The sequence below is a fragment of the Oryctolagus cuniculus genome, chromosome 6, assembly GCF_051225735.1.
Source record: "Oryctolagus cuniculus isolate XC-2025 breed Fujian yellow rabbit chromosome 6, ASM5122573v1, whole genome shotgun sequence".
Lineage (NCBI taxonomy): Eukaryota > Metazoa > Chordata > Mammalia > Lagomorpha > Leporidae > Oryctolagus > Oryctolagus cuniculus.
This window is the reverse complement of record NC_142872.1, coordinates 123,926,104-123,939,707: the sequence shown is the minus strand read 5'-3', so window position 1 is coordinate 123,939,707 and position 13,604 is coordinate 123,926,104. Positions and strand designations below refer to the sequence as shown.

General features: G+C 42.7%; 1 protein-coding gene across 12 annotated transcripts in view; it reads right to left on the bottom strand.

The window, feature by feature from the left end:
• Positions 1–1,403: 1,403 nt before the first annotated feature.
• MTDH (metadherin) overlaps positions 1,404–13,604 on the bottom strand; it is a 71,458-nt gene continuing 59,257 nt past the window's right edge. For 6 of the 12 annotated variants that reach the window (XM_051843933.3, XM_017341596.4, XM_051843939.3 and 3 more), the window contains 3 exons: positions 9,750–9,890; positions 5,043–5,199; positions 1,404–4,501 (listed from right to left, as the gene is read on the bottom strand). In XM_051843933.3, the coding sequence (XP_051699893.1) occupies positions 4,431–4,501; positions 5,043–5,199; positions 9,750–9,890 (369 nt within the window). In that variant the 3' untranslated portion in view covers positions 1,404–4,430. The remainder of the gene's footprint in view (positions 4,502–5,042; positions 5,200–9,749; positions 9,891–13,604) is intronic. The other 6 variants (XM_051843935.3, XM_070075341.2, XM_070075344.2 and 3 more) reach the window with 1 other exon arrangement.

The following is a 13,604-nucleotide window of genomic DNA, read 5'->3' as shown; positions in this document are numbered from 1 at the left end:
CACAACACTCACACCAATGTTTTATTTCTTAAGCAGAATAATGATGGTTTCAGCGGTGTTCCTTTTATTATGCTGTAAACTTTATGTACATGTTACATATGTTCATGTTGAATGCTTCGATAGAAATGAAAAGTGAAAGCACAGAAATACAAACAGGAATAGGATTATGAATGACCTTGACTCTGCTGAAGTTTGCTTTTAAGTTAACCCATTCACAAACCTCAGGACTGTATCATCAGTCAGCAAACATGTTACAACAACACTCATGTTTTGATGCTAGGGTTAGGAATAACCTTCCTGATACAGAGTACTTGGGAAAAACAGAACAGTAGTAATGCCTTTTTGATCTTTTAAAGATTACTTTATATGCCATAGTTAATTCTTAAAGCTGGTAAAATTCATACTTGCTGTGTTAGTGTGATGGCAGGCTTCTAAGTTCTCTCAGCTGTCTCTAGAATTCAAAGCAGTCACTGAGTAGCAGAAATGTCTTCTAGAATCTATTATATTGAAGTTGGGACATTATTAGCCACGACTCTGAGTAGCATGCAAAAGCCTTCGAAGTTCCTGCTTAGCTAGAAAAGCTGAAATCTGACCTAAGAAATGAAGTTTGGGTATAGGAGATACACAGGGTGTCAACTGCATGCCAGAGACTGCTGGTGGTGACCAACGTCCAATCCTTTTCTTCGTCAGGAATGGAATACTGGCTGTTAGCTGCACCCATGAGTAACAGAAGGCTTATTTCCCACACTCCTTCACTCTGGTGCAACCAAGCAACTAAATGTGGAATGAAGTGTGTGCTGTGGGTAACTTGCAGAAGTGTTCCTAGAGGAGAGGGGGCACGTTCTTTCAACTGGCTCAAATGCGGAAAGGAAGTTGCTAGCTGGGGCACTTGTCTTCAAGCATGGCAAGAAAAGCCACAGTTGGGAGTGAGGAGGAGCAGTGTAGCAGGAAGCCGGGTGCCTGGCCCTGTGCAGGGTCACACCAGCCCTGGACTGCCTTCCCAGACTTTACCCCGTGAGAGAAACAGACTCCTACTCTGCCTAGGTCACTACTGTTGGGGGACACGTAAACTAAAGCATATGCCAGGCGTTAGTCTCATTTCTTTAACCTAAAAGGTGACACATGGCAAGTGACACATGGCTCCTGCTGGCAGAGTCATGTTCTGCTAAGACGATATAAACACAAGAGGTTTCCCACAGTGAACACCGTGTGTCACAAACACGAGTATTTTCAGAGGTGTCTGACTCCACAGATTTGAATTCCCGGTGGTAAGGCCTATACCTTGCATTTCAGGGAAGAGAAAAAAAATTAAAAACAACAAAAAAGTAAAGCTGCCTTTTGACTAGCGTAGGATGCAAAATGACTGACAAAGTCCCTTCCCACAAGAGAACTATAGCAAGCAATTTACACAAAACAAAAATGGCTTGTTTTATTTACAATACTCAAAGCATCTTACAAATAACATATTTGCATTCCCTAAGTCTTTTGGAAAGTAATTCCAGTTTGTGCAATCAGTTTACAGGAAAATCTTAAGACATCTATTAGATATCTTAAAACTAAATTCTAAATTTTGAAAGATAGTTCACACTGTGTTAATAGAGGACTGCTTTTATTTATTTAAGAAAAACTAAACTCTGTTGTTATATATTGCCCTCCAGTATCTTTAACCCAAATACAAACCGGATTCCCCTATGAAGTTATCTTTAGATCTGGGTGAATTACTTTGACCTCCCTTCCCCAATAAAATGCATGCACAAAGTAAACATGGTAAATTACATGAATCACATTTTACTTCAATCCCTTTTTTTTGGACTCTCTCAACTGTTGTTTTGTTTTATTCAATACAGGGCATAAAAAGGTAGGATTCCAGTGTGGAGAAACCCTAAAGCACTACTGCTCCAGAACAGGGCGGGCATTCCCCAAGTATGTGGAAGAAGGCCAGGATTCAGGGGACTTCAGTGGCTTCCTGGCAGGCCTTGCTTACTAATAGGAACCAGGTCCCTCCCCCAGGCCTCACAGAGCCTGGAGGGGCCAGGGAGTCCCCCACTGGCGCTTCTGAGAGCATCAAACCTGTGCCAACACAAGACAACACTCTCCTTTCTCCCCTCCTCCTGGGATCTCCACCTAGATCTCACTGCCTTCCGAGCTGACGGAAAACAGGTGCCCTGTTAGATGTCAGAAACTGCTTCGGTGTTAGGGAAGGGTCACACGAACACCTAAAGAATAAGGACCAACACTTTCTAATTGTCTAAGAGTTTGTATCTCACACATTGGGAAAGAGAATGGGACTAATTTTATCACTCATACAGCTGCCATCTCTTAAAATATAAAATCCATGCCCTGCTTAGTTCTGAGCAGAGAAGGGACAGAGCTACCTCTGTGCTGGATCCACCCCAAGTTCATATGTGCTTCATCTCCACAAACATACAGCTTTCCTTCAAAGATGGTGTTTTTAACACCTGGCACAGGTGGCTGAATGGGGAGATCCTAAGCTGCAGAAATAAAGCCCAATGTTTGACACAGCCACCGGATAAAAGGAATGGTGAGGTAGAGTTGAGAGAGTTCAATTAAACTTCTGATCATCGATCTTTTGGCACATTCTAAAATTATAGACTCCTTATTAAATTCTCTTTTGTGATACCATTCCAAAGTACTGACAACTTAGGAATCCTCACATCTATTTAAGAAACGTCTGTGTAAAGCTACTGGAATAAAGTCCTTTGAAAAAATCCTTTCCTGGCACTTTAGCTATTGTTTTCCCCCGTATTGAAGCAAATAAAAACAATACTATCCATTTGCTGAATTTATTTAAACAAATCGATTTAGAAATACCATAAAATTAAACAAAACCTCCGACATGTAAACATACCGCCATGTTCCTGAAACAGATGTTAACACCTGATAAAAGTTAACCCTTGTGAGGAAAGCCTCTATTAATAAGGCCAGTCTTCAGCAAAACTAAAACCATTCTGTTTCTTTAGCTTTCCTGGTCTGACAATGCAATATCATAAAACCACAATCAAAGACAACGCTGGATGGACAGATCAGTACCATTGGTTACAGCTGTTAAACAGGTTCATTCTTGGCGCCACATAAAAACAAGTAAGCCAATCACATCAAATAAATCATGGCTTTTTTTCTTTATCACAAGTCACTAAGTGATGTTAATTATGGTCCTTGTCAAACACGTTTGGTAAAGGCTATTTACAGTGTACATGGCTGAGCATGCACTATTTATAGTTACAAAGATACCTGCCAGTTTATTACAATAGAATTACACAGTGCCTGAAAATGGTGAAACATCTCACACATCATTTAAATCAATACAATTTCAAGCAGGAAACGTTCCTTATTTGACCACAATTGCAATAATTACATGAAAATTCTTATAAAAACACGAATCCTCTTCAAGAAATTGATGCATATTCTACGTACTACAGGTTAAGGCAGTAAAAAAATGTATTCCTGATAACTGGAGGTCTTGACAATGTCAATTAAAGCTGTCTGACTCTAGTTTTCATTCTCCATCATATACTCAAAGTGTGTGAATGATTTCAATTTTAAAGTCAAAAAATTACTAGCAACTAAGAGTTGATGCTGGAAAGAAAGTAACTGCTAGGGAAAGGAAAAATGTGAGCTGGATTTTGCCTGAAAGTTTTCAAATCATAAACAAGAGCATTATTTGTGAGTCTGAACCTTAAATGTATATAAAAGAAATACATAGTTTACCTTTAATTTAAAATATACTGTACTTTGAACAATTCAAGTAATGCAAGACTATCAAAAATAACTTCATAAGCCATACAAGTGTCAATTGCATTTTCAATGTCTGAATTAAGAATATTTTAAAAATTGTAAACTAAACCATGACAGTTTAGTTAAATAAATGATAAATGACTTTTTATTTGCACTTGTGATTCTTTTAATACAAATTGCTACCAACAAATATGTAAAGATATGGCAGATTATGCATTTGATCAAAGCACTTTGATTTAAGCATAAAATAGATTCAAATGGTGCAAGTTCGTGCATAAGATCCAAAGAGTTGCCTGCTAATTTGAAGGCAATCCTTCTCTAATCAGAATCCGTTATTCCTCAGCTGCAGATGAGATAGGGCACAATCTGTTGTAAACAGGGCACTGTTGTAAAACCAGGATAATATTCTTAAATTAAGATCATTCTCGTTCAATGAAAAGACTTTCCCAAGTGTCTTCCAGCACTGTATGTAGAATATTCTGCTGACCTCTTAATTTCATAAATTAACTTTTCTTTGATTCCATTTTTACGGTGGTTGTGTTCACAGTTTTGTTTTAAAAATTGGTTTAAATTTATATAAAACTCTGTACATGTCCACAAATTATTGCATAAACAGCATAATCTTCAAGACAGTGTTTGCAAACACATGTCCAATACAGGGAGAGAAAAAACATTCACGTTTCCCGTCTGGCTTTTTTCTTCTTTTTTATTTGTTTGGGAGATTCCCAGTTAGTTTCAGACTTGGCTAAAGGAAAAAAGGGGGGAGAGGAATAAGGAAAGAAAGAACAGTTAGGAGGATGGTAAATATTCTTGTGTTTCAATAACATAGAAGTACGAATGCTGAAAAAAATGCTACAAAATTCTCAGACTTCATGTTTAAGTTTTCAAGTCCTAGTTACATATTTTTAAGTTACTCTGTTTGCCACTCTTTTCAAGCCTGATGTATTATTAGGTTTAACCACATAGAGCTACTGATATTCAACCAGCTGCCACCAAGAAAAGCCGCCCTTTAATACTGCTCATTCTAACTACTGAGATAAAACGGAGTAGAAAACAATTTGCATCCAGACTGACAGGCAGGCAGGTGCCAAGTCTGCTCTGTCCCTCACAACTAGTCAGTCAGTTCATGTGATTTCAAGGAGTCCGGCATTCGCAAAGGAAGGAAGGGCTGGACTGTGAAACCATGAACTTCCTAGATCAGAAACTGAACGTTTACACAAGGAACATGTAAACTGTACAATACAAGAAGAAAAAGGTACAAAGGAACCAAAAAGAGGATCACTTACGCTGGGAAGGAGGCACACTATTTTGCTTCATATTTGACTTGGATTTATCTGTCTCTGATAGCATCGGTGGCACTTGGGAAGAGCTCTTGTCTGAATCATTCTTTGATAAGCTAACAGATGGCTCGGTAGAAACAGCAGGTGGAAGAGTCTTGATGGGCTATGTTGAAATAAAGTTATCTCAATTTTTTTTGTGAAAATTTCAAATAAAACTAAATATAGTGATATCAAGAAGTTGTTAACAGCAAGTAAATACTAAGATTTCTAAGATTTATCAGCAGTAACACTGTAACTCACGTCTGCCCTCTAGTGACAAAACCAAATAAAACATTACCTACAATGGGACTGCAGGCTGAGATAAAAATGAAAGCATAAAATCAGAAAAGTCTATCGAGGGGTTGGCGCCGTGGCTCGCTAGGTTAATCCCATATGGGCGCCAGGTTCTAGTCCTGGTTGCTCCTCTTCCAGTCCAGCTCTCTGTTGTGGCCTGGGAAGGCAGTGAAGGATGGCCCAAGTGCTTGGGCCCTGCACCAGCATGGGAGATCAGGAGGAAGCACCTGGCTCCTGGCTTTGGATTGGCACAGCTCCGGCCATAGTGGCCATTTGGGGGGGGCGAACCAATGGGAGGAAGATCTTTCTGTCTCTCTCTCTCTCACTAACTCTGTCAAAAAAAAAAAAAAAAAAAGTCTACTGAATCTTAAATAGGTGAAAATAATGCCATTTTCACGTTCTTTTACATTTGCTTGCTTCATTATAAATGGCATGATTTTATATTTGTCAGAGATTCAATGGTATCATCTACTTCCCATTGAACTCAAACCTTTTTATTTTCTAGGGCTGGTGCTGTGGCTTAGTGGATAAAAACCACTGCCTGTGGTGCTGGCACCCCATATGGGCGCTGGTTTGAGTCCTGGCTGCTTCACTTCCGATCCAGCTTCCTGCTAATGCTCCTGGGAAAGCAGTGGACTATGACTCAAATAATTGGGCCCTTGCACCTATGTGGGGGACCTAGAAGAAGCTCCAGGCTCCTGGCTTTGGATCGGCTCAGCTCCAGCCATTGTAGCCATTTAGAGAGCAAACCAGCAGATGGAAGACCTCTCTCTCAACTCTGCTCTGCCTCTCTGTAACTCTGCCTTTCAAATAAATTGTTTTAAAAAACCCATTTTTTATTTTCATTATTTTTTATTTATTTGAGAGGAAGGGAAGAACGGGGATAGGGAGAGCTTCACCCACTGGATCATGTCCCAAATGACTGCAACAGCCACGGCCGGCCTGGGTTGAAGCTTTCAACCCAGGTCTCTCACGCAGATGGCAGGAGCCTAAGTACTTAGGCCATCACTGCTGCCTCCCACGGTCTGCTTCAGTAGCAAACTGGAGTCAGGAGTCAGAGCTGGGACTGAACCCAGGCACTTTGGTGTGGGACAAGGGTGTCTTATCTGTTAAAGAGTTTTATCCAAGCTGGCAGTGAAATTAGAATGCTCAGGGCAGGACCTAGATTCTTGAGCCTTGCTTCTCCCTAGCCTGGGAGCAGAAAGGAGATAAAACAACTTTAAATTTGCTTCACTGAAGCGATACTTGGAGTGCCTTGAGGGTATGAGATGAGTAGATCATTTCACCCTAGAGCTCTGCTTGTGAGCATGATTCTGCCCACGGAAACCAGGGTGAGACACATTTCTCCTCTTTCAGACTCTATGGGTTCCAGAACAGGAAGCGGGCATAAGAAGAGGAAACAGTGTCAGTCATGGGAATTGCTAGTGTTTCTTTTTGCTATTTCAGGTATCTGAAGCTGTATTTGTGTTGCTCAATTTCTTTATCTTTATGCTCCCTGTATTTTACTTCATATCCTAAAGCTTTATTACCTATTTTTTTTTAAATTTACTTATTTATTTGAAAGGCAGAGTTATAGAGAGGCACAGGCAGACAGAGAGAGAGAGATCTTCCATATGCTGGTTCATTCCCAAAATGGAGGCAACAGCTGGAGCTGGGCTGATCAGAGGCCAGGAGACAGGAGCTTCTGCTGTGGGTGCAGGGGCCCAAGGACTTGGGGCCATCTTCTACTGCTTTCCCAGGCCATAGCAGGGAGCTGGATCAGAAGTGGAGCAGCTGGGACTCGAACCAGAGCATGCCCATATAGGATGCTGGCACTCAGATGGTGGCTTTACCCACTTTGCCACAGCACTGGCCCCTATTACCTATTTTTTAATCTCCTTTCCCCTCTATTTTCTCATTCTCTTTTTTTTCTTTTTAAGACTTTATTTATTTATTTGACAGGTAGAGCTACAGAGAGAGAGAGAGAGACAGAAAGGTCTTCCTTCCGTTGGTTCACTCTCCCAATGGCCACAATGGCCGGAGCTGCGCCGATCCGAAGCCAGGAGCCAGGAGCTTCTTCCAGGTCTCCCACGTGGGATCCGAAGCCAGGAGCCAGGAGCTTCTTCCAGGTCTCCCACGTGGGTGCAGGGGCCCAAGGACTTGGGCCATCTTCCACTGTTATCCTGGGCCACAGGAGAGAGCTGAACTGGAAGAGGAGTAGCCGGGACTAGAACCGGCGCCCATACGGGATGCCGGTGCCACAGGCAGAGGATTAACCTAGTGTGCCATGGCGCTGGCCCCTCTCACTCATTCTTAAAATAGATTTGAAAGGAAGAGTTGGAGAGAGAGAGAGATATGTCTTGCATCCACTGGTTCACTTCCCAAATGGCTGCAATGGTTGGGGGGCAGGGCCAGGCCAAAGCCAGGAGTCAAGAGTTCCTTCCAGGTCTTCCAAGTGGGTGCAGGAAATCAAGTACTTGGGCCATTCTCCATTGCTTTCCCAGGTGCATCAGCAGGGAGCTGGATTGGAAGCAGAGTAGCCAGGACTTGAACCAGTGCCTATACAGGATTCTGGTGCTGCAGATGGCAGCTTAACCTGCTACACCACCGTACCAGCCCCATCACTCATTTGCAATAAATCAGAGAGGGACTCAAACATTCTTTACAAGATGACTTCTGAAAATGATTTAAGCAAAATATCAAAATGTCAAATAACCCCCTTCTACTTACAATGAATCCTATGATACAACTGTATCCTTTTATTTCAAAATTACCTTAGGGAATTAGATAAAATCCAAATAAGCATGATTAAATCACTGTTTTTCATACAAGACTGTTAACAAGCTGTTTCACTAGATGTGTAAACTTCACAAAGGCAAGGCACAAGCATTCTGTCTGTTTTGTTATCTGTTGGATCCCAGCACCTCAAGCAGTGTGGGGCATACAAATGGTTCACAGCATTTTTGGAATAAGAAAATAAATGAATTATGCAACTCTTGTAGATTTTAATATATTTTAATACAATATTTACTCAAAAGATTTTGATTTCTTCAGGGCATTGGCCTAGACCTTTTATAAAATAGTCCATGTAACCGTCATTATTTTTCACAGAAGGCACATAATTCAAAAACATGTCACCAGGACTAGTGTTGTGTCGTGGTGGGTAAAGCCACTGCCTGCGACGCCTGCATCCCATATAGGTGCTGGTTTGTTTCCCAGCTGCTCCACTTCTGATCCAGTGTACTGCTAATGGGCTCAGAAAAACGGGAAGATGGCCCCAAGTGTTTGGGCCCCTGCACCCACATGGAAGACCCAGAAGAAGCTCCTGGTTCCTATCTTTGCCCTGGTCCAGCCAGGGCTGTTGGGGTCATCTGGGGAGTGAACCAGCGGATGGAAAATCTCTGTCCTTCCCTCTTTCTTTGTTACTCCTTCAAATAATAAATAATTCTCAAAAAAAAAAAAAAAAAAGGTTACCAAATTTTAAACAAATGTTACTTTCTGGAGGATGAACCTGTCCTATTATGAACAGGCTTTGGGAAAAATACAACAATTTACATTTTTTCTAAGCTATCTGTCCTTTACATGTACAGATATTTAGAAGAAGAAAATACAACATAGTATATGATACAGTACAGTAGTCCCCCATTCTTTGTGGGGGACACATTCCATAGGCTCCAGTGGATGTCTGAAACAGTAGATGGTACCACTAAGCTTTTTCCAATTTATTCATTCTCTAGATCTTAGCAATCTCAGCATATTGTTTTCTTTCCTTAACTCAAGAACTTTCACCTTTTCATTTAAGTAAGCACTTTATAGCTTCCCTTTGGTAGGTCTAAATTGCCAGCATCACTACTCTCGTTCTATGGGGCCATCATTAGCTAAGGACTACCTGAACACAAGCACTGTGATATGCTGACATTCAGCTGATACCAGGAGGCGCTAAGTGATTAACAGGGCATTGGTACTTGCAATGTGGATATGCTGGACAAAGGGATGAGAGTGACTGTCCCTGGAGGGATGGGATGGGATGGATGGGATGAGTATTCCTCAGACTACCCCAGAATCATGCTCCAATTTAAACTTATGAAGTGTTTATTTCTGAAATTCTCCAACTAGTATTTTTGAACTTTAGTCAATCACAGGTAACTGAAATGGCAGAAAGCATAATGGTGGGTAAAGGAGGACACTCCCATATAGTGGCTTTGAGTTTACTGCTGGTAACATGACCTTGGGCAAGTTACTCCACTTCTCTTGCTTTATTTACATAATGGGTCCTATCTTTCTCTTGGGGATGTTTTATAGACTAAATTAGCGTATTTAAAATGTTTAGCACAGTGCTTTGATAAAATACTAGTTAAGATACAATTCTCAAGTCAACAAAACTTTATTTCCAAGAATTACCTGACTATTTTTGACGAGTACTTCAGGTGGATCACTAGTGCTTACGGTCTTCGAGGAAAAAACCTTTTCCTGTTTTGGACGGGATTTAGAGGTATTCACTGGAAGCTCTTCTCTAATTTCTTTTTCTAATTCTTCTGTGTCCTACACACAAAAGTATTAGATAATATGAATTATTTGCTTTAGTAACTAAAATCTATTACTGTCGCTCCCCCTCTTCGCGGAGGAACGACACAGGACCCTGCGTTGTTCTTTTGTCTGCTCGGCCCTTCCCGGGTTTGCTGCTGGTTCTTCCCGGGTTGGCTGCCGTCCCTCCACCTCCGTGGAGGGGCGGGCCCCCTGCCACTTTCCCCACTTCCGCGGGGGAGTGGCACACCGCCGGCCGGCTTTCTCGGGGGTTGCTCAGATGTTATCCGGATGTCCCCCTTAGATGTTCCTGGTGCATGTTGTCTCTCTCCTCCTTTATAGTCCTCTTCCACCAATCCCAACTCTGCTACCCAGATGCCGAGTACGCTGCTCTCCTCCAATCAGGAGCAGGATCAGCTCCTGCAGGTTATTGGTCGAACTGGAGGCAGCTGTGTAAAAGCTGTTTACTCCTCTCCCAGCGCCATATTGTGGGAGAGCAGATGCATAGAATAAGGCTTAATTCCAGTAACTTAGTCTAGTCCGAGTTGCTCCCCACATATTACTGCCCCAAGGAAATAACTGCATTTTACAAACTGTCCAAACAAGTTAAAAAGCATATAAAATAACAAAATAATTACTCAAAATATTTATAATATATATATGTACATTGGAATACACATTCATTATTCCATGCTTTCCCCAGAGTTAAAATGTCAATTAAAAAATATATGGGGCACATATTGTGGAGAGGCAGGTAAAGCCACTGCCTGTGACGTCAGCATCCAATATGGGCACCAGTTCAGGTCCTGGATGCTCCACTTCTGAGCCTGCTCCCTGCTAATGCTCCTGGGAAAGCAGTGGAAGATGGCCCAAGTGCTTGGGGCCATACCACCCACATGGGCGACCCAGATGAAGCTCCTGGCCCAGTGCTGGCTGTAGTAGCCATCTGGGGAGTGAACCAGAAGTCGGAAAGTCTACCTCTCCCTTTCTTTGTAACTCTAAAAATAAAAACACACACACCAAAATGGGAACTGTTTTAATTTAAACAGACCAACTCAAACAGAATAAACTAAGCTGGTATATTTTCTGTTAAAAACAAAAGTATACAATGAGGGGTGGATATCTGGTACAGTGCTTGAGGCACCACTTGTGAGGCCTGCATCCCATACTGCAGTGCCTGGGCTGGAGGCAGCAGGTCAATGATTCAAGTAGTTGGGCTCCTGCTACCTATGTGGGAGACCCAGATTGTGTTCCAGGATCCTGGTTTCAGCCTGGCCCACACCTGGTTATTACGGGCATTCGGAGAGTGAATCAGAAGATGGAAGCCTCTGTTTCTCTTTTTGTAACTCTCTTGCATGTGCTGTCTTTCAAATAAATAATCTTTTAAAAAGCACATAATGAACTAGTCATGTTTGAACTGAGATTTTAAAAAAAAAGCATTTCACTAAGTGACTTCTTCAAGGAATGAAATATTTCTATGTAAGTGAAACTTCTAGATAGACTGAGTTTACACAGTAGAAAGGATATAGACAGGAAATTCCAATTTTAGCCCTGCCACAGTTTAGCTATTTTCAGGGACAAATCAGTTATTCTGAGCCTCAGTTTCTTCAACTACAAAATAAAATTTGTCTATATGATTTCTAAGGTACTATCAAAGCGTCAACACTTCCATTCTTAGTCTTATAGAATTTTAAGTAGTGTTAAGCACTTGAGTCATCATTTGCTGCTTTCCTAGGAGCATTAGCAGGCAGCTGGATCAGAGGTGGAACAGCCAGGACACAAATTGGTGCCTGTATGGGAAGCTGGTGTTGCAGGCAGTGGCTTAACCTGCTGTGCCACAAAGCTGACCCCAGAAAATTTCAACAAAGTAATTCTAAAGCACATTATATGCATGTATGTGAAAAATAAACACCACTGTGAAATGAACTATTCTTCAGCAAACACATACATTTAAATGGCTGTAGTTCTTTTCTTTCTTTCTTCTTCTTTTTAAAGATTTATTTGGGGGCTGGCGCTGGCTGTGGTGCAGTGGGTTAACGCCCTGGCCTGAAGCGCTGGCATCCCATATGGACGTCGGTTCGAGACCCGGCTGCTCCACTTCCTGTCTAGCTCTCTGCTATGGCCTGGGATAGCAGTAGAAGATGGTCCAAGTCCTTGGGCACCTGTACCCGCGTGGGAGACTGGGAGGAGGCTCCTGGATCCTGGCTTCGGATCAGTGCAGCTCCGGCCGTTGCGGCCATCTAGGGAGTGAACCGTCAGATGGAAGACCTCTCTCTCTGCCTCTCCTCTCTCTGTGTAACTCTGACTTTCAAATAAATAAATAAATCTTTAAAAAAATAAAATAAATATATAAATAAAAGTTTTGAAAGGCAGAGGCAGAGAGAGAGAGAGACAGAAAGTCTTCCACCTGCTGGTTCATTCCCCAGATGGCCCCAATGGCTGGAGCTGCGCAGATCTGAAGCCAGGAGCTTTTTCCAGGTCTCCCACACAGGTGCAGGTGCCCAAGGACTTGGGCCATCTTCTACTGCTTTCTCAGGATACAGCAGAGAGCCAGATTAGAAGTGGAGCAGCTGGGACTCAAACTGGTGCCATATAGGATGCTGGCACTACAGGAGGTAGCTTTATCCACTACGCCAGAGCGGTGGCCCGTTTTTCTTTTCAACTACCGGCTAAGATGATCTTAGAAGTTTCTTTTCGAGAGGCACCAAGATGGCAGAATAGGGAGGAAGCTTACTGTTCTAGTCCAGGGTAAGATAGTAAAAAAAAAACATGGACAGAGTGCAGTGTCAGGGAAGAGTTTGGGAGAAAATGGCTGAGCAAACTCCATGAAAATTAGAGGGACACTGTGGATCTACATGAAGGGTGTGGACGCGCTCAACTGAGGACCCCAGCAGCCGAGAGCCTCAGCTCCAGCTTTGGAGTGAGGTGAGACCAGACTGCAGCACCCCAAGCCACTGGCAACAAAGCTGCAGAAGAGCCTGGAATGAGCTCTGGCTTGGAGCCCTGTGGGGTTAGTATACTTGCCAACATAAAGGAAAAATAAAGGAGGCACGCTTCTCTTTCCCCTGACCCCCCAGCACCAGTGTCCTGTAACTAGCTGAGTGGGCAGGCGCCATTTTGGACATATATAACAGCTGCGCCAGCTTGTGTCTGTACCCAGCAACCAGCTGAGAGGAGACGCCTGAGGCAGGCTGGGAGAACTGACAGGGAGCTCTGTGCTCATGACTGTGGGAGCTTTGCGTGCTAGGACTGTGAAAACACTGTGGCTGCATGTAAGGGCACAGGGCTCCTTGATTCCCTGGGGAGGGTCACTGCCACCGAGGACTGCACGGATCCTTTGCATGGTTTTTGTGGTAGCGTGGATGAATGTTGTACCCACTGGGGCTAGGACTCAGGCATTGGTCTCCTTGGAGGAGAGGCAGTAAGCATGAGACTACGCCAACAGAGCTGAACAAACCTCCCCTCTGTTAAAAAAAAAAAAAAAAAAAAAAAAAAAAAAAAAAAAAAAGATTTATCATGCCCAATTTGAGAGTCACCTTGGACACTCCCCCTCACCCTGGAGCACTGACCAGAGCTCCCTGGCCACACCCAGCACACATCTCAGGGTATTCACTGAATGAACAGACACTCCACTAGGCCATCACAGGCAAAAAAAATAAACCAACAAGTATCTCTACAAATGCCTGAAAATAAATGCAGCAATTCAAGAAACAAGAATAAGGAACATGACGT